This window comes from Fopius arisanus, unplaced genomic scaffold (assembly GCF_000806365.1).
Source record: "Fopius arisanus strain USDA-PBARC FA_bdor unplaced genomic scaffold, ASM80636v1 scaffold00011, whole genome shotgun sequence".
NCBI classification, from domain to species: domain Eukaryota; kingdom Metazoa; phylum Arthropoda; class Insecta; order Hymenoptera; family Braconidae; genus Fopius; species Fopius arisanus.
Genome location: NW_011887750.1, coordinates 290488 through 310732, shown reverse-complemented (window position 1 = coordinate 310732; position 20245 = coordinate 290488). Strand labels below are relative to the sequence as shown.

At 41.4% G+C, this 20245-nt stretch overlaps 4 protein-coding genes across 5 annotated transcripts; 2 read left to right on the top strand and 2 right to left on the bottom strand.

The window, feature by feature from the left end:
• Positions 1-2449: 2449 nt before the first annotated feature.
• tyf (twenty-four) lies at positions 2450-11162 on the bottom strand. 2 transcript variants are annotated; one of them, XM_011298527.1, is made up of 6 exons: positions 10872-11162; positions 8522-8638; positions 8068-8430; positions 7246-7521; positions 4299-7065; positions 2450-3972 (listed from the first exon to the last, which is right to left on the bottom strand). In XM_011298527.1, exons 1-6 carry the CDS (start codon positions 11079-11081, stop codon positions 3899-3901), a joined length of 3807 nt encoding a protein of 1268 aa, XP_011296829.1. In that variant the 5' UTR covers positions 11082-11162; the 3' UTR covers positions 2450-3898. The 2 variants fall into 2 exon arrangements, with proteins under 2 accessions (XP_011296829.1, XP_011296830.1); XM_011298528.1 differs by having other exon boundaries at positions 7261-7521.
• Positions 11163-12445: 1283 nt separating this feature from the next.
• Pis (phosphatidylinositol synthase) lies at positions 12446-14293 on the top strand. The gene is made up of 5 exons (XM_011298530.1): positions 12446-12559; positions 12644-12760; positions 12961-13249; positions 13394-13557; positions 13827-14293. Exons 2-5 carry the CDS (start codon positions 12715-12717, stop codon positions 13979-13981), a joined length of 654 nt encoding a protein of 217 aa, XP_011296832.1. The 5' UTR covers positions 12446-12559; positions 12644-12714; the 3' UTR covers positions 13982-14293.
• Positions 14294-15713: 1420 nt separating this feature from the next.
• On the top strand, positions 15714-19198 carry LOC105262762 (uncharacterized). Its single transcript, XM_011298526.1, has 2 exons — positions 15714-18525; positions 18614-19198. The coding sequence occupies exons 1-2, from the start codon at positions 16254-16256 to the stop codon at positions 18625-18627; spliced, it is 2286 nt and encodes a 761-aa protein (XP_011296828.1). The 5' UTR covers positions 15714-16253; the 3' UTR covers positions 18628-19198.
• Positions 19199-19223: 25 nt separating this feature from the next.
• Positions 19224-19982, bottom strand: SNRPG (small nuclear ribonucleoprotein G). Its single transcript, XM_011298516.1, has 4 exons — positions 19813-19982; positions 19685-19707; positions 19444-19568; positions 19224-19356 (listed from the first exon to the last, which is right to left on the bottom strand). The coding sequence occupies exons 1-4, from the start codon at positions 19842-19844 to the stop codon at positions 19306-19308; spliced, it is 231 nt and encodes a 76-aa protein (XP_011296818.1). The 5' UTR covers positions 19845-19982; the 3' UTR covers positions 19224-19305.
• Positions 19983-20245: the final 263 nt, after the last annotated feature.

Genomic DNA, 20245 nt, shown 5'->3' with positions numbered 1-20245 from the left:
GCGCAGTGGCATAATTTACAGTTGTCGATCAGGAATGGGATTTTAATGATTAAAATAATTTCTGGGATTCTCACTGTCCGCCTCAACCGCCTTTTGCTCGTTAAGCTCTCGATTGTTCTCGGATTTTTAATTTTTCTTTATTGATGCATCATTTGTGATATCGTCAGTCGAAATCTATTACCTCCAGGATCGTTCATTAATTAAGGGGAAGAGTTGTGTGTAAAAATGAAGAATTATATTCAGTAGAAAAATTGCATTAACCCTTCACTCTATTTTCGTCACTTGTCAAATAAAAATAAACTTCTTTATTCGGCCTTTATCGTCTAGGTCAATTAATTTTTTTTTTTCTTGATTTTTACACCTAACAGTGTCCCTTTAATTATTTATCGTAGTCTACGTACATTGATTGAACGTGTGAAAATTGGAATACAAGGACTCTTGTCACACTCGTACGCCTACAATTTTTCGTCGTCGATATTGCACCAGTCGTGGAGTAGTGAACGTAATAAATTCAGTTTAACTCAATGTACATTTATCTCGAAAATCAATTCTGTAATTGATTTTTTGTTCAGAGACTTCAGAGAGAAATAACAGAAGACGTATTTCATCGGAAATTTAACTATCAAGAAAAAAATCTCACATTTTCCTTAGATCAATAAATTTCAATCGATGAGAAATAGACATGTTAAGTTCGAGTTATAAAATCATTCGTTATCGAGATTAATGCATATTCACTAAGAAGTTAATAGCCAATTTGGCCTGCTCTCTTGGTGTATTTTATTACGTTCGACTGCTCCAATACCGATATGTGTTGTGTATGAACATTAAATAGAAATCCTAAAAAAAAAACAAAATAAGAAAATATTTTTAAAAAAAGATTAGGGGGCGAGGCGTTACAGTTTAACAAAGGTAGGGGGTAAAATATATCGTCATCATCGGTTTCAACATTTTGTTTCATAAAGTACTTTGCTGAATGATTTTGAAATGCCTTCATCGTTCAAAATTCAATTACATCATCTCCACTCAATGTTTTTTGTTACACACGTGAGAAAAAGAAATTGAAAGGAAAGCAGAGAAAAAAAAAACATAAGTAAAACAACAAATCTCTCAACTTTCAATTATCCTTCGCTCCACACATCTCACTCTCAAAACAAATTTCTATATTTAATAAAGATTAATTATTCATTAATACTAAACGGACAAATAATCACGCACTCTGTCACGCATCGAATTATCATCAATTTCCTTTCGTTTTTTTTTGTTTTTTTTTTCCATTCAACAACAAAGAAAAAAAAAACTTACCCAGGATTCAACGCACATTTATTTATTTAATTTTATGGTTTTTATTCATTTTTTTGTTTTAATGTTTTCTTACTTTTTTCATTCACTTTTTCCTGTGTTCTGGGTAATATTTATTCTCGCCGTTCTAAACTCCGTTATTTATTTTATTTACGCTTTTTCTTTATGAATTTTTATAATTTTTAATCTGTAATGTTTTTTTTCTCGATACCATTTATTTTTATTTTCCGACTCTGTCGTATCCGTGGTTACTGCTCGAAATTGGAGATGAAGAAGAGGAAAATAATTGCCCGAGGAAGACAAAATAAACACCCACGATTGTCATCCTCCATTTTCACAATTAATTAAATCCATCGAACAAGCTACGTCGAGTCTTATAAAATTGATTTTTCACAATGTATTGATTGGATAATTATTGGGGCCAAGGGGGGCGGTAGGCACACTTGCAATAACGCTAAAACTCAGCTCAGACCCAACCAGCGGGTCTCACTCTCAACCACTCAAGCATTTTTCATATCAACTATTTTCACTCTACAGTTCTTCTCAACGTCTCAACAATAAACCACTTCAAATGCTCACTCCCGCTCTCAAAAATCAAGGCGACTGTTTACGTTTCACTCTCCTATTATGAACAAATGAAAGATCAACGAAGAAAGATCAATATCGAAAAATGCTCAATAAAAGAACATTAATGTGTCAATCGATCGCAGTGAACAGTAAATAACAAAAAAATCCATTTCTCAATATTCAGCGAATGGGATGACTATTTCTAATCAGGGGAATTCCGTTCTCGAATCTAAACCTGCAATCTCTGATTAAAAAACACTAGTTAAAACATTGTCTCAAGAGATTCCCTCAAACTCAAAACTTCCCACCAATTTACATCACTGAAATTCTCCTCCAAAATGATTTCCCATTCTCAGAACAACGTAACAGAAAAATAATCCAGTCTGACTCGAATTGTTAGTCCAATCTCTCTCGAATTGTAAGAAGGAATTATTTTCAACGAGCCCATAGTTCCTTGAGACAATTAAATTGATTTTCCTCGATTTTTTCCACGTGGTTTGAATATAAAAGATGAATAGTTCAGAAAAATTTAATTCGCCTAAACTCAAGTTAGCCCTTCACCACTGAACTCATCATTATTTTGTATAATCATTAGTAATGTCGATTGAGCAATAATATTGAAATAATAAGTCTCACCAGAAACGCCAGAACTCGGCAAATACAATTCTCTCCCTGCAGTAAAATGGCATAAAGTTCTGTAATTGCTCTTCCTCATTCAAGCAGTAACCACAGAGTCCAGACATGGTCCAGCTCCTGCGAGGGTTGACAAATGTCCCCAGACTGCCCTCGTATCCACAGCCCAGCCTAGCTCGCGGGACCACAAGCATTCTACCATAATTATCAATTATCTCTCCTTTACCTCATAATTCTCCAATAATATTAGTTTTATTTAATATTAATTAAATAAGCGAGTCCGTTTATTATGATTTCATAGCATCTCCCTAACACCACTTCTCCACTAACATTATGACTGTCTTCCACAACTTCCTTCACAGTCTCCACATTTCCACCCCCCAAATACAATTCACTTCAAATGTCAATGCCTCTGGCCTCCTCTAATAATTGTTCTCAATCTCTCGCTGATTATTTCTCCCATGATTTGAATAATAATTCACCACACCTGGAAGATTCATCGAAATATACAGTCGATCGCACAATTATGATAATTTATACACAGAGATTATCCATTTCTTATGCCAATTGTCATGACACTTACAATTCACTTGGTGATGCACTTTGACAATATTTCAAGTTTGTTCATTTGTTAATTGTGATCACACTCAGGCAAGAGGTCCTACGGCCTCATTCCACCGAGTTATATTTCAGTAATAATCACCTCTGAATGATTCACCCAGGCTCGATAATCCCCCAACACATTCACTGTGTTAATTCTCATCTTAATATTAATCCACTAACAGTGTCCATAATTTATTCTCAAATATTTATCAAGACAGACCAGTGTCTCGTTCACTCCAACATGATTCTTCAGGAGGGCGAGGGGGATAAAAAGTCACTTTAGTTCGTTTGCTACTGAAAATACTATACCAGATCTCGCATTATGTACATTACTTCTTGTTTTATTCTTAAAGTTCGTTGTTGAGGTCGAATTAAATTTTTTCTTTTCCTCCACCCCCACTGCAGTATGGCTTTAATGCCAACTCCGACAACTTCGACGTTTAAGTTTTTTTTTCTTTTCTTCCATATTCAAATGCTCGTACCCCACCACAATCTTACAACTTATGTACAGTCTAGCGATCCCAGGATTTTGTCGCTGGGCTCGCGGAGAAAAAAATATAAAAGAAGTAAAATAAAGAGGAAACTTATAAAGCACTGTTAAACGTCACTTCTACCTCAATTTACATCAGCCCCCGTAGTCTTCCCTCTGAACACACGTTCTCCTCGTCGTTTGTTTTTTTTTTCTTTCTGTTTTTATTCTGTTTACGTACTTTACGAGTTTTTAAGATCTGCCGCATCTTACAGATTCATGGGAATCACTGACTTTTTTTAGGAGTTGTCCATTTTTTAGGGGGTTTCACTGGCCACGGTAGTACTGGATCCGTCCAGTCGCTGCCGTCACTGGTATCTCACGCATCACTGCGTCCCACGCTGCAAGAAAATTCATTTTAGTTAAAAATTTCCCTGAAAATTAAATTCTATTCTGCAACTAGTGTCGGGTTATTTTTACTTTGATGGAAACAAAATTGCTGGCGGTGACATTTTGCCACAGCTTGTAATATCTCTGACATTTCGTGGCATTTTTAAAATGGCAAATTCAAGATTACTTGGCAGAATCAATGAAAATGGTAAAATACTGTAGTAGAATTGTAACATTTATGAAAATTGAATTTTTTAGTTGGACTTCTCAGTTAACACCCGCATGGTAGTACATGCGGGCATTAATTTAATGAAATAAAATATATAAGGTCACTCACCATGCCCAACAAAACTGACAATCTTATCGTGATTATAATTCTGCACATTGACAGCTTCTTCAGGAGCCACATATCTCGCTGAAAAATCCTCCTTGGGCTGATGATACTTATCGATAATAGTGGCAGGAGGAGGACCAGGTATGTAAGTATTGGCAGGTGGATGAAACCTCTGTGAGTATCCAATGTAACCCATCGATGGCACAATCATAGTAGGATGTGGCATCTGGACCTGATGTGGATGAGGTGGTGGTACGTGAAAATTTGGTGGAAATTTCTCGTACCTCATATGCTTATCAAATATCGGAGGGGGTCTGTCGAACGTGGGTGGTGGCTTGTCAAAAATCTGGGGTGGCTCTGGAACAAACACCTGATGGGTTTCAACTTTTTCCTCACTCTCCTCGGATTGCAGAAGCAGCTCGTTAACTTCAAAGCCAAAAGTTAATTCACTAGGTGAGTCACTATTCCTAGATTGATCAGATGAAGTTTCATCCATGAGAATTACAGCTGGCCTGGGATTCTTCTTCGTTGATTCATTCTTCATCTCTTTCTCCTTGTTCCCCATTTTATTTGGTTTCTTGGTATCACCTTCTTCCTCTTTGGAGCCCTGACTTGGATTATTGATGATCTTTGTGGGCTCGATTTTCTGGGCAGTGGGAGCAGCCTCTTTCGCACCCTTCGACGTTCTCTCTACTTTGACAATGGACTTCTGAGGCTCAGAGTCAATTTGGCTGTGTGAAAAAGTCTTTGGATTAAGCTGCTTAGGCTTCACCTCCTGCTGATCGTCAGTGTTGTGTTTACGTGGCTCCTCCTGGGGATTTGAAGATTTCTTGAGGTCATCCTGAGGGGATTTTTTGACATACACAGCTTCCATTTGTACCACTGGAATCTGGGGAATCCCTGGTATCTGCTGGTAACTCCTTCTATTTGATCGCTGATAATTCGTGATTCTGATGTTTGCATTGGTGTCCTTGGGGCTTGTCTCTGTCGTCTCCTCCAGGGAATTATTATTGCCAGCGTTCTTGAGGTTTGGTGTTACTGGAATCTCACTCTGATGAACACTGTGATTAGTAGCAGTCAGGTTTTTCTGCTCCTGCACGTACTTTATCACCTGGATCTTCTTGTTAATAGCCTCCTCCCTGGCCTCAGCCTTCTTGCACTCTGATGCATTCTTGGCTTTAGTACTTGTTGGCGATGGTGGCTTATCAAAACTCAAGCTAAAGCCCTGCGCGTGATTTGAATTGGCAAAGTTTTGCTGACGTGATTTACGATCAGATTGCTGAAGCTCATCGAGACTTGGGTAGTAATCCTGGGGAAATTTGTCGGGCTCTGATGGTGACTTACCAGGCACTGATGGCCATGTACCAGCGTTCAACATATTTGGTACCATTGTGGAGATATTGAGGACGGAACTCGGTGACATATTGATCGTGGCCATGCGGGCTATGTCGGCGTAACTCGCTTGGGGTGTTCCAGATGATGGTGGATTTTTCGTCATATTGTGTTTTGTATTTGATGTCACTGGCAGTGAGTGAACTGAATCGAGATCACTACTGTCTGATTTATCACTCGGTGGCATACTGCTAGCACTCTTTCTCCGCAATTCCGGTGACAGGGGTGTCCTATATTCATTAGTGAATCCCCTCGTCCTAGGCAGATACGAGCCAGATCCTCCTAAATTCTGTGCCCTACCCCCACTGGAGCTCCTCCTCTGTTTTTTACTCTTTTTCTTCTTCGTAACAACCAAAAACTCGTGCTCCTGTTCCACTTCAGCATTGATCTTCCTATTTGAATTTCTCCTGGTATACTCATCCCCAATATCATTGCAGTAAATAGCCTGTCCCTCCTCAGTGCCCCATGACCTGCGATCCCCCCTGCAATCAGCAACAGTATCACCAGTGCTGCGTTGCTTGGCCCTTCTGAGTGCTCCATTGACAGATCCATGCTGACTTGAAACACTGGATCCACTGGAACAGCTCTTCTCAGCAGTGAGATCCTCGAGCTTCGTCTTGGATATCTCCTCAAGAGAATTAGCCTTCTGCAATTTGGATGGCAGCTGTTCACGTTTAGAGTCCTTCTCTCTGCCGCGAGGCTTTGCAGCAGTCGACGTCTTCACCTTGACAGCACTTCCACTTGTCTTGCTCTTCTTCCCCTTGGCTTCTTTATTCTCAATGAAATTAATCAAACTATCAATGTCCTCATTCCCCTGGTGCCCCTCAACATTCTCAGCCTTATAAACAATGACATTAGGCTCCTGTGTGTGCTTTCTCCTCGTCTTTTTGCGCTCACCATTGTGCCCCTGAACAGCATTTCCATTCTCATCAAGTGATTTTTTATCAATCAACGTTCCATCCTTGTTGAGAATTCCAATATTCTGCATGGGTGCTCTCGACACAGCCAGCGAGGGTAAATGCATTATTGGAAGAATGCTAGAGCCAACTTTTCCCTGCTGTCCACCTGACATTGTCCCGTTGACAACGCACTTGACATTGTTGTAAGACTGCAACTGCAGAGTTCCAGAGATCTCAGGTCCATTAAATGATATCTTTGGTTTATCCTGTTTGTGATCACGAAGTGGAAAATCAACAGCTGAGTCAACCGATGTTTGGGCTGTCTCGAAGTGAGCACGAGAGATCAATTGCATGGGCCTGCGTGGCTCAATGATCTTCATCTCAGTGCCCTCATCATCATTGATGTCCGAGGCTGAGTGGGGTCTCTGTTTACTCGATCCACTCGTAGCTACAACATTCCTCTCACCCAACCCATTCACCTGAAATAGATAATATTTTAGGGAAAACTCCTTGGGGACATTATACCGTGATTCAATGAGTCTTGGGGAGTCATTGAACCGCAGTCTGTCGATTTCATACGCTGCTTCGAGGGCTCTGGGTTAACCTACGGGATATTGTATTCCCTTTGACAGGATGAAATCGTAACTGATATTATTTACCTCGATATCAATTACCATGTATTCCGGTTTGTAATCTGGTGGTGGATTGTCCGACTCGAGCATCTCATTTGTCGTTTGTTTCACCTTTGAACACTTTTTATCAGTTTCAGTATCAATGACCGCTGTACCAGCAACGGTTGAATCACGTTTGATGTCCTTTTTCTCTTTGTCCTTGTCGTCTTTTTTCGGGGCACAGCCGTACGTCGGCTTGTCCAGCGACTTTGATTTCTCCTTGTTTGTCCAGTCGTACGATGATCTCTCCTCGTAGTAGCCCTTCTGATTTTTCAGAAAAGAACGAATAGTGGTCAGTGCCCTCAGGATATACCCCCCAATAATCATTTTACTCATAATTGATTTTTATCTACTATATTTCGACGGTTCACATAGTTTTATTGAATGCATCCGAAGCATTAGAAGAGACCAGCAGAATGTTCCAGAGAATGCCCCACTCTCAGAGCAATTTACCAAAAATTCTAAATTTACTAAAATCATCATAAAAAGCAAACCAACGAAAATGGGTATCGTAACGCTCTTCTCATTTCGACAGAGTGACTTTTAAACTCATATTTTTAGGTATGATTGAATGCATGTCAGTAACAAGCTGGTAAGGTGCAAATTTAACTTTGAGGTTAATTATTGATTTATTTCTAAAAATGCCCATTATCAAAATCACAATAACAATTCGAACGACTGCCATTTTAAACAATTATAATGATTCCAATCAGAGAGAAAATAGAAGCAATTGACATTTGCAAAAATACTCTCATAATAGTCTATTTAAAATTAGTCATGGTATATTACTGTGAGAAACACTGAAATTACCTTCTTGTCGAAGAGTAAATCTAGATTAGCAAGTGGTGCAAGACTGTGTGTTGCGTTTACATTCGAGGGCAATGATCCACCCTCTCTCTGTCTCGCTGATACACTGGGTCCGGTGTGTTTCTTTCCTTTCCTCCTGCCACCACCATATGTGTGACTAGAGCCCGAGGTGAGGTAGGCAAAGCTACTGTCAAACTCAAAACTAATTGGTTGGGCCAAATTCTGGAGTGAACCACCGTGAGTCAGCCTCTCGGACACTGAGTCACGCTTGTGACGACGTCTGTTTGACCCTGGTAAGCACCTAGTGCTGGTCACCACACGACGTCCCTCCTCAGTCTCATCGACTTCAGCTTCCTGAAGAAGTTCCTTAACAAAATTTTCCAAATTAGTACAAAACATTTACCAAAGATTTAACACCAGCCATCAAGTGACAGTAATAATTCTCTTCATAAATTACTTTGAATAGATTAGACTTTCCCTCTCGATCCCTAGTGGAGCCCCTGTAGGTGAAGGCCTCCTCGAGGAGGGCTCGGAGTTCCCTCTCGTTCAGCGTCGAGAAAGTACCCGGTTCCTCCTGAAAATTATAAATCCTCGGTTCATATCATTCAACATTTTTTTCCCCCACAAACCGAAGAGCATTCGTGTCATCCCATTAAATTTTCGAACGTCCCAACGCCTCAACAGCACGAGATCAAGTGATAATGCAACACAACAGCAACGGAACCTTGAGTTGACAAAAGAAGAAAAAAAAACTATAACTCCCTCGCAGTATATCTATTAAAAATACCCACGATTACAAAGCAGAAAAAGCGTTATTACGTAATGGATGGCAGTGTGGTGAGTAGTGACACTGGATTCCAGAACACTCAATTTCCCCAGTCATTACACTGCTCCAAATGCACCACTTTCATCACGCAATCTGGCCCATCGATGATGTAAACAATAACTACTCAATAGCCATAACAACCAGAATAAATTTCCAATGCTCACATTTGCCTGTCACCAACGCATACACCAGAGTGAATTTGTTACGGTATATGGCAATAAAATCACGACTCCAGTGATCCTCGAGGCTAATAAGGGAAGTGTGTCGAGTGATCTTTCCAAACTTTTGGAGTCACTCCATAAATAGAATAAGTGTTACAGCACCATTTGTAATGGTCCACCATGCTATCAGATGAAATAATCCCCCTTGAGTCATAAACCAGGGGATCACAAGTCTCGATCGAATTCCTCGAATGATTCTCCATCAGGAAAAAATTCAGATGAAAAAAAATCGACTGACACACTGTCAGATATACACATCAGTGTGAATTTAAAGGGTTTCACTGATTGGATCTGAGTTGTCGCGACGGTTGGAAAAAATGCCTACGACACTGCTGCACACACAATTATCCATGAAGTCTAATTATTCATGTTTTTTTATTTCATAATGTAAGGCAGCCATTGCTCGAGAGTATCCCCAAGGTGCTTCTCCCCAATTTCTAAAAACAACAAATTTCCAGATTGCAAGTAGAAAAAAAAACTCACGACTCACTGAGCTCTGTTATCAGAAAGGGGTGAGGAAGAGAGGAAGAGAGGGATTGGTGGTCACAAAATAATCTAGTGACGATAAAACGCCGACCACAGAGACAGTTGGGGTCCCAATGTCAGAAATTTTGCAAGTGATAAACTCCAACGTTCCTCCCACCAGTAAAAACCACGAGTAAAATCCCCTGATCTCTCCAATTGCCCATTCAAATCCCATTTCTCATGTTTCCCCCCAGAACTCCCACCTGTCCTCAACTTTTCATGTTTTTTTTTTATAAAAATTCAATGAACACCCAGTGGTATTTATTTCATGAATAATTCACCACGTATTTTTCCCTTCGATTTATCCATCAGTATTAAAGAGGAAGGAACTTACGTGCAAAAAGGAGAAGTGCACAGTGCCGGCACGGAATTTATATTTTTAGAGGGCACCCAGGTCGTCATTCGAGCCTCAGGTTCTATAATCGCTCCTCTTTTTTACATCACCAATTTCAATTCATTGATTGTCAATGTACCCCGATGATTTAGTCCGTGAGCTGGCACGATACCATCACCATGGATCAGAGAATCCCTCTGAGGGCAGAGTTACGAGCCCCAGATATTAAAAAACCACTGATTTTTGAATTTCTTCTTTTTTTTCCAATTTGTTGGTGTTTCGAACGTTGGAGGTGACTATCGCACAACGAAGCGGGCGCGGCGCGCACTTCTCGGCATGGCCGCCGCCATTATACTGAGAATATGAGCCTCAACAGGAACGTAAATAGCCAAGACAACCCCCGGTTGGTGTTGAGACTTCTCTCCGGTGACATACGGCTTGATGTGACCCGACGAGTGGAAAAAAAAACACTCGGATAAAAAAACGGCCCTCGAAAACAAGACCATCGGAATTGGCCCCTCACTGTCGACACTCCCGATATTTTCGACTTTTATTGAAGTACTTGAGGAGCCCCTGAAATGTTGAATGCTAACGACTGGTATAATTACAGCATAATTAAAACTTAATTATGCCAGGCAACATCCAATCGACTACAGAGATTGCCACGTACTTAATGAATAAATAATTAAACGATCTTCGAAACCTCTGAGATAAGAACCTACGATCTACCACGAGAAGAATTAAAAAACAAGACTTTCTGGTGCATTCGCCCGTCCCTCTGACAGCTGTCCTGCGTCTCAGGACTCTGATTTCCCCGAGGGTGAAAATTCAGCTCGAAAATAAATCCCGTGACTACAAAAACAAAATTCCACATAAATCCCGAGAAATATATTCTCCTCACCTGTTTCTCCCCCACAGCCCCATCACTCCCGGCATTTCCCCCATTACCCTCACTGCCCCCAACACTCCCTCCAGTCTCATCACTCCTCTCCGGATTGCCATCACTAGTCCCATCATCCTGACCCTTGTCAGGTGCCACTGGCTCCTGCCTATTGTCCGGCCCTGGGGCCATTTTCACCGAAATTGACAGCGCCGTATCAACTGCACTCATAACCTCTCCATTGACACCCAAATAATTCTTATCACCTGGCAATCACTGGAACCCCATCTCCCAAAAAAATCACACCACCCCCTCCCCCCCCGACCCACCCCCCTGACGATCAAGGGAAGAAAAAAATCCTCAATATTTCACAAATCCCTGTGTCCACTCCCATGTTTCATCCTCATCCGACATCACTCCCCTCTTCTATGATAAACTCGACCGAAAAAGAAAAAAAAAGAATGAAGGATAAACAACTGTACTCGATGAACCGAATTACCGATGAAGCAATCAAATGGTTTTCGAGGTTAGAATCCCCATCACTGTCACTCAATCCAACTCAATCCATCTTGCATTGAAGGACACTGTGAAATTTCCCGAACCGTATCATCTCGGAATTCAACAAAACACAGTCGCCCACACTCACGTTAATGCCGATAAAAAGTCCATTAACGGTAATGATAATTGTCAGGTAGATTTGTTCAACTTCCCCTCAATCACAATGCTTGTTCCCATTGAATCCTCGAGGGGGGCTTGACAAGTTATCGATCGTCAGGGGGGTTACTTTTTTTCGTTGGACTTGCCAACACGCACACCAATGCGAGAGAAGGCGCGCTGGCGCATACGTACACAACCTCCTGGCGTTGTATTTTTCCCATGAACATGAGAGCAAACAGAACGAAACGGAATTGGTAATAACAATTGCCGAAAATTATATTATTGCTGATGTGAGTCTCGATGATGATTTTTTTTTATTCAGACTGTCGTGCGTCGTTGTCGACCTCCTGGGGCTCCAGGGCCCTCTGCAAGGGCACGTCATCCATTCCCTCGACCCACACCTTCACAACCCACGGGGCCCCAACACAACTCCCGCAGTCACACTCCCACCCTTCGCCGTTTTATTTATTTATTCCATTCGGTCAGTGTCCAGTTCACCACGATTTGATTAAACTTGGGGGTGATTGTTTAAGCGTATTTACACATTGGTGATGGCTCCGGGATCGTGGGACGAGGTATTTTTTTCTCCGGGGTGAGCTGCACTTGGATTTACTGGAGAACTTTGCGGATCAGACGGTATCGCTTTTGCGCAGAGTCTGGGACACCACTCGGAGGCAGTTGGGCCTCCGAAAATGTCGTCTGGTAGCGTCAGGTGTGTAACGAGGTCTCAGGAACCTTGGGCATTCCTCCATCATCCAGGAGCGATTTATTTTCATCCTAGGAGTTTTTAGAAATTTTGTCAGTTCCTCAGGGATGAATTTTGCAGTCAATCATTTTGGGGATTCAATCTCAGAGGTGTGGACACTCGGGGGGTGACTTTTACCTTGATGTTTCCCTGGGAATGACGTCCACGGGATCGATAATACTCGAAGAAGTGCGCGATCTCGATTGTTCAGAGTCGACTGTTATCAAATGACGTCGGCTGGTTCGTAAATTCACGCCGCAGCGGGGCCTAGATCTCATTCATATTTTTCTCGTGGCCGGTGTGTTCAGTGAGTTTCCTACGAGTAATCAATCCTAGTTGCGATTTAATCTTGGTTTTTTATTTATGGAGTAATCGTTGGTACTGATTGCAGGGGGAAAGAGAGCTTCCAGGGGTTTAACCACTTGTTTCTCCAGCGAGCGCCGAGCAATCTAAACAATCGAGATGACTGAGACGGAGAATGTTTTCCTGTTTGTTCCGAATTTAATTGGTGAGTTTGAAAAAATAAAATTGCCTGTGATTCCGTGGTATTTGATTCAATTAATCGAGGAAGATGTGAATGAATTGTGTGGAACTTTGTGGTCTTCCTGGGGTGAATCAATACTCGATGAATAATATGTATCATTTTTATAAACTCAATTTATCACGAGTTTAAAGTTCAGTCGTCTGATTATCAATTTTTTTATTTAGGATTTGCTAGGGTGATCCTAGCAATCATTTCATTCTACTTCATGCCAACAAATCATGTAATTGCGATATGGTGCTATGTGATAAGTGCTCTGCTGGATGCTGTCGATGGACATGCGGCCAGGTACTTCAATCAGAGCACAAAATTCGGAGCAATGCTCGATCAATTGACTGATCGAGTTGGAACGATGTGTCTTCTCGTGAATTTGAGTATGTTCTACCCGGCATATGCCTTCTGGTTTCAGCTCAGCATGGCCATCGATATATCTTGTCACTGGCTGTACTTGCACACGTGAGTAGCAGCATTTCTACATGAATGGATAATTTAATAAGAAATGAGCAATCCAACTCATCGCTTTTTACGAATATGTTTTACTGAATTCGCGTGTAATTTGATATGTTAATTGTACCAAACTCTGGTTTTGGATTTTTCCAGGACGATTTTGCAGGGAAAAACCAGTCACAAATTCATTGATATGTCAGGTAATCCCATCATGAGGGTTTACTATACGAATAAACTCGTGTTATTCTTCATGTGCGCTGGAAACGAGGCATTTTACGCCGCCCTGTATCTTCTGCATTTCACCGAAGGACCTACATGTAAGTTTCATCCACAGAAGAAAGAAAAAAAAGCGAAGCCACCCGATAACTCAGTATTGAATTTATGAATCGAACATAAATATCACAATCGGGATGATAACCTTTTTCATAGAATGCCTTAAGACCTACTAAGAAGGTTCTTGTGAAAATTTCACACAAAACAGGGATTCAATGTTTGACATTATCTGCGAAAGTTATTTTTGCAGTTGGTCTCACTCATTTGCATAAACAGCCGATAAAAATGTTTTTACTGTCTCTTCTTGTTCCAGTGCTCGGCGTGAGTCTATTCAGGGCTGTGATGTACATTTCCGCTCCCATAGCCATCGTCAAGACTGCAATATCCGTTATCCACGGATACGTTGCTTCCTTGAATCTCAGTACGATCGACGTAAAAGAGCGCGAAGCACTTCGTAAAACCAAATAAGACATTTTTCATTCTGTCCTTTCTGTTCCTAGTCATTGTTCATTACTCCTGGTTTAATTGTGAATTTCAGACCATAGGAAATGAGTAAAAGGTAACAAATCCACATCCCCACTGAGGATTTCGAGAATATATCTGTGAGATTCAGATATATTTTTGCTACCCTTTGCCCGTTTGCTACCGAATCCAATCGATTGTGATTAGATCTGAGGGGAATTCTTGAAAATTGTACCTGTTCCACAGTGATAACACATTTGTGAGTGATAACTGCTGCTGCAGATGTATGAAATGACTAATAAAAATCCTAGCGTCTAATCCCGTCTTTTCTTTTCGTTGAGAAAATATTAACAAAGCAGGGATGATTCATCTCTGTGTCACGGGGATTTGGGGGTAAATATGACTCGTGGAAAATCACAGCTGTTTTTTTTTTGTTCTCTCCTGGGGAACAATAGATACGAACCCACACCCACGATATTCTCACCCCCCCTAGAAAATCCTAATCCCTTGTCAGGACAAATTAGCACCTGACTTCGAAAAATTTGCGATTAATTGGCGTAAGGACGAATAAAAAAACAAAAACAAATATTAAAAGCTCAAACTAACCTCAAATCCTCTATCGAATCCCCAGTGTTGCCTTCACTTCCTCTCAGGCGCCACAATCCCTTTGAACATTGTCGCATAAAACAAATTTCAACGTTGGGAATGAAAAATATTAATCAAGTGAAAAAACAGGCTCGATAACAATGACAGAAAAATGAGATAATACGAGGGGAATTTTCTCACGATTCTCACAATGGCAAATGAAAACCTCAGTTGCCAATGCCGGAGTGACACGAAAATTAATTTTACAAAAACATTGGATGATGTGGGGAAACTGTTGCCAAGTTGGGTTTTGCCGCGGTGGGGAGAGGGGGAGTGGAATGAATAGTCAAAATGTTGGAAACAAATGCCGGTGTTAGAACCTGCCAACTTCAAACTGACTGCTGTCAATGTATTGCGTGCATGTGGCATTTTATTGTCCCGAGGAATTTCAAACAATCTGCGTCGACGGATTGGTCGACTCTTCCCGCGCGTAACTACCCAGTTGATTCCACTTTTACTCGATTAATTATTCATGATAATTTTTCTCGAGGAATTCACTGGGAAAATTTACGAGGCGCTATTGAAAATTCCTTTTATTCTCGTTTCTTGTATAGAGCGCGGGATTTTACGCATTTTTCTGCTTTCTAAATAATAATCATTTTTTACAGAGGCGAAAAAATGTGGAGAGCGGTTTGCTGATTTTTCACTTTCGTAATTATGATTGTATCATTAGCGAGCATAATTAATTAAATTCAATAATCTGCAACATAATAGTTTAATCACAATCTTTTATATATTAACTAAAAGATCTCAAATGAATAGAAAATAATTTGAGATGCAAAAAAAATAGCCTTAACTATTTTTAGAGGTTATTTGCCTACAACTCTAAAATAATTATTCATCTGATAATTATCCATCCATAAAATTCCTAAAAAAATTCATGACAAATCGAGGATAATAGAAATGGTTGTAATTAGCTGTCGGTGCAAAGGCCAGACAGGCGGCAAAGTCATGACAATTAAAATTAAAAAATAACTGTCATTACCCCCATGAACGAGTAACCCATCCTGTCATCCCTCAAAACTCCTCCACCCTAGACTAGAGCTCCGAAAAATGCGAATCCATCAAAAACGGAAACTTCAAAATTTCGCGCGGCCGATCCCACTGCAAGTAAAAACTCGATTTTTGTTCATTTTTCATCTGCTCGCCAAAAATATGGCGGCCCCGCTAGCCTCCTCGGTTTGCTGCACCTGGTGAACCCCATCGATCAGTGAGTTCCACCTCAGTGCCACAACATCGTGTTCCCCACAAAAAAAACATCAACACCTGTGACTCTAAAACCGCGTCCACGTGACCCTGTATTATTGCCTCTTGATTCAATCACTTCTATAACCTCGAAAATTGTTTTCTCGCCCCCAACAGTGTTTCGTTGCGCGCGCACACCCATTAGTCCAAAAAATAATGTGTCAAAAAACCTCAGCCGCGAAGTACCCACCTCCCACCACCGAGGCATTACCAAAAAATCAAACCCCAGTAGAAAAATTAAAGCCGTCAAAATAAAAACCCAAGGTTCCCTCCCAGGCAATTACTCCCCCAAGCGAGTAAACAAAGTGTGATACTCCGAAAAAACAACAGATAAATTCAATGTTGAAGTGAAAATTCAAGCCAAAAATCAATGAAGTGAAGTGAAGACATGGCATACGCACCTTTGCCGAAATTGGTGCCAATGGGAAGCCCAAGAGTAGCAGCAGAGGAGGTATCCAAGGTGATGTATCCAGATCTGCTGCATTCAGAGCCAGTGCAGCGTCTGCTCAATCAACCCCATATCGTGATAAAGCCGATCAACATTCCGGAGATTTCATCCCCCAAGTCTCCCCATAAGAAGCGAAAATCGAGTAATGAGAGACGTCCTAGACCGGACATAACCATGTCATTGGTGGACACAACTCCCGAGGATTTTTTGCAGCCCCTGAAACCTCCGAAGTGTCCCTTGGAGCCACTGGAGCCTCTGGAGAGGACCTTGGGGGCCCAGGAGGATGCCGACGACCCCTTAAAGCCCTTCTACCTCCCCTCGAAATTTGATGGTGACTCTGGGATTTCCCTGCACCCCATAATCAACCATAGGAGGAAGTGCGGCCACTGGGAGCCCTGCGAGACCATTATCTGCGATGTCAATGTCCAGCAATACATCGATAGTACAGGCTCATCTCCAATGATTGCAACGAATATCACAGACTCCGAAATAACAGCTCCTGTGACCAAACACTGTGAGAATGCTCTCTGCGACGCCCTCAACATCGACCACAATCGTTGCAGGAGACTGAAGCTCAAATTAAATCGTTGCGACAAATTCAATGTCTGCGACATATGCGGGGCTATACTTAAGAACCGGAAGACGAGGGTTCATCACAGAAAGTGCAAGAGACGAGATGAGTACAGACACAATGAGGTCAATGGAGCGCAGTTACTCAAGGAGAGGATGAGGGAAAGAGAGATTCAGATAATGGAGGCTATCAGGACCAAGAGGAAAGACTACGTCAAGGCAGAAAATGATAATGACAGGGCAGCTGAGTGCTTGAAAAATAATTCGGAGCTTATTCTCATACCCAAAGCACCGGTCCAGGGAAATCAGCCGTTTATATCTGTGAAGAATCTGAGTTCCATGTCGGCCCTCACTCCAACCGTTCAAAATCTTCCAGCCGTTCTCCAGCCCCAGCCTCAGCACCCGAGAATCTTTGTTAACAGCGCCAAGTTGATTGCTCCTAAATCCGATAAGAATCTTGTCCAGCCAGCTAACAATTCGATATCTTCGATATCTAATTTGGAAACTGGAAATTCACAGAGTCAGGATCAACTTATCGGGGATTCTGCACAGCCCAGGGCTATAGCCTATCCTTTGAACGTCAATAATTGGACGGCCCAGGGGGCACCAGTGACGTCGAAGCCTATGGTTATGCCCATCACCGTCGTCCCCATAGCCAATCTTAAAAGCGAGCCCTCCATGCTCCACAGGAAGGAGGGAATTCCAAGGTTTTGCATTATTGCTAATAATACCATTCAGATGCAGTCCTTTGTAACTGTACCAAATGCCCAGACTGTCTCAAATCCTGGGAAGTCGGTGTTTATCAAACCTAATCCTGTGATGCCCATCCGACCTGCCCCTGCGGGCATCACTCGTCTCCCCAGGCCCGGGGATAAATTCAACAAGATCGTGGCGAGGAGGAGAATGAAGTACAAGAGGAGGAAGAAGGGAGAGAAAAAACCCTTTGAGTGTAGTTACTGCTCAAAAAGATTCTTGACTGATTGGTACTTCAAGGTGCATGTCGCCAAGCACAGGGGGGAGAAGAGGGTCAGGTGCGAGATCTGTGAGACTGTCTATAAGAACGATAGTGAGTTGAAGAAACACGTTAGCAGCGAGCACAGGAGCAAGGTTGAGGTCAAGGTGGAGGAGGAGGAGATTGACGAGGATCCAGAGTTTGAGGGTGGGGAGGAACAGGGTGATGGAATATCAGAGGGAGAGGGAGAACAGGAAGGAGAACTGGCTGTGGAAGGAGGTGAGGGTGAGCAGAGGGGGGAAGTTGTCTGTGAAAACTGCCAGACGTGTTTTGAAACAATTCTGGATATGGAGAATCATAGCTGCTTGGATGTCAATGGAGTGTTCACTGAGGTTGAGATTAAGTATGAGGAGGTCGTCGAAGAAGAGGACATCCCTGAAGATCCCGAGGACGACGGGATTGAGGGGTATGAGGGGCTGGAGGAGCTGGAGGAAATAGAACAATTCGAAGAAGTGAATGGTGAGACTGACCCTTTGGGGATAGATGAAATCAATGACAGAGTCAATGGGGACTTTGAGGATTCTGAGAGCAATGAACACCACTGGTTGACTGTGAAATCCTGGCATTCTGGGGGGGATGAGGATGAGGTCTCTCAGGTGTTCATAACGGAAAGAAAACGCAAAAGGAAATGTAAGAACTTTGTCTGTTTTTTTTTATTTTTGTACTATTTTGGGGATTTTTATGCGTTTGGCAGCTAACAATTCATTTTTTTTTCTAGCAATTTACCGATGAGATGACAAAACTCTGGAGACCGCATCACATTCGTAAACATCATATGAAGAATATGACATCACCGAGTGACTTATGGTGATAATTTTTTATACACATGTGTTCTGAATAATGGAGTGAGAATTAACATAATGTTAATGTGGACCTCAATTCTCCATGCGGTGACGTGTCAAAGACAATGTTTGATATCAAATTGTGGAATAGTTAGGGAAGTCGTTGGTGGGAGGACTGCTTCAGTTTCGGATGCTAGTCAGCTGTGAGAAATTAACGACAATGGACACTTGGAAATATTCTCCATTAGCATCTTCTTTTTTATTAATCACTTCACACATTATTTAATCGAGCATTGATGTTCCTCGATCAGGAGTCCTGATGTTTCCACTGTGCCTTTGAATATTATTAAAAGATATCAAACGAGGAACTGTCATTTTTATTCTCGGAGTGCTGATTTCTTTGACCTTTATATTTTTCGGTAAGACTGTAGTGGCTTTGCATTCGGTTGGATACAATTTTGTAATTAATTGGAACGGTACATTTGTAAATGCAGTATTAAATTCTGAGGGATATGGACGTATTGTGTCGGTACAAAATTTAATAAATGTTTTTGGTATTTCAATGGTTTATTATTGGGGAGATTAATCTTAACTTACAGAGGTAATGAGAGAGGGCTCGTACAAGGGATCATATTCTGTCGAGGGCCTCGAGCATGATTACGCTATTCCCTCGAATCACCTGCAACAGAAATAATTATTAATAATTATCCTCCAGGAGTAACGAGAATGTCTGAGCATTTGATTCCATTATTCATTTTATATTTACCACCATCCCTATGTTGTTTTTGGTTCCATCCTTGCATTCTTCAATACTCTCATCGATTACCATATTCATGAAGGGATCGAACCCCCTAAGGATGCCCACAACATGTCTTCCTCCGTTCAACTTTACTGCAAATAATATTTTTACAATTTTTCTCACTCTATTAGACTCCATTTGCCTCTGGGCTTGATAGGATCCATTATTTTCCTTAAAAAAAAAAAAAATTGGAGGTTCGAATACTCACGAGATAATTTCTTGTCCATGTACCTGCGAAAAAAGATAATTGTTGAAATTCGGAATATAAAATCTAACCTACAATTCCACTGCTCTTTATTATCGTTAAACAAACCAGAAATTTTGGATAGTACTCACTTTTTCAGCTCTGGAGGGTGTGCCTTGCTCATTTTACTGAATTATTGTTATCAAGTAATCTCCAAAAATGATACACAAATGCGCAAACGTTTTGGAGTATTTTGGAAGAGGTTATTCTGTGTACAACCGACGCGCGAATAAAATCCAAACGATCCAAACACTTCAAGAACTCAAACGGTAATCGAGTTGCCGCTCTTTCCAACTCGCCGGCGATCGAGAAGTCGATCCAATATGGCGGAATTGGCGGGCAAGCGGGATGCGTTCCGGTGTTTCCCTCAATGTTTCGTGTAAGTGAGACGAAAACATAATAAGTAACAATTGTGAGTCATTAAACGATAACAAAAAGTAAACACATTATATTTCCACGCATTAATCCAATCTTAAATTGTCGGAAAAACGTAGAAGTGTTAATTTTGGTGAAAAGAGTGCGGAA

Excerpts from the sequence above, each read along its gene's own strand:
- tyf (XM_011298527.1), bottom strand. The coding sequence starts at position 11,081 with ATGAGTGCAGTTGATACGGCGCTGTCAATTTCGGTGAAAATGGCCCCA. Across the intron at positions 7,522-8,067 it reads ATTTACTCTTCGACAAGAAG|AAGGGCTACTACGAGGAGAG; the intron begins GTAATTTCAGTG and ends CTGAAAAATCAG. Across the intron at positions 3,973-4,298 it reads TGTCAGTTTTGTTGGGCATG|CGTGGGACGCAGTGATGCGT; the intron begins GTGAGTGACCTT and ends ATTTTCTTGCAG.
- SNRPG (XM_011298516.1), bottom strand. The coding sequence starts at position 19,844 with ATGAGCAAGGCACACCCTCCAGAGCTGAAAAA. Across the intron at positions 19,708-19,812 it reads CACCCTCCAGAGCTGAAAAA|GTACATGGACAAGAAATTAT; the intron begins GTGAGTACTATC and ends CTTTTTTCGCAG. Across the intron at positions 19,569-19,684 it reads CATGGACAAGAAATTATCTC|TAAAGTTGAACGGAGGAAGA; the intron begins GTGAGTATTCGA and ends TATTATTTGCAG.
- Pis (XM_011298530.1), top strand. The coding sequence starts at position 12,715 with ATGACTGAGACGGAGAATGTTTTCCTGTTTGTTCCGAATTTAATTG. Across the intron at positions 12,761-12,960 it reads GTTTGTTCCGAATTTAATTG|GATTTGCTAGGGTGATCCTA; the intron begins GTGAGTTTGAAA and ends TTTTTTATTTAG. Across the intron at positions 13,250-13,393 it reads CACTGGCTGTACTTGCACAC|GACGATTTTGCAGGGAAAAA; the intron begins GTGAGTAGCAGC and ends GGATTTTTCCAG.
- LOC105262762 (XM_011298526.1), top strand. The coding sequence starts at position 16,254 with ATGGCATACGCACCTTTGCCGAAATTGGTGCCAATGGGAAGCCCAAGA.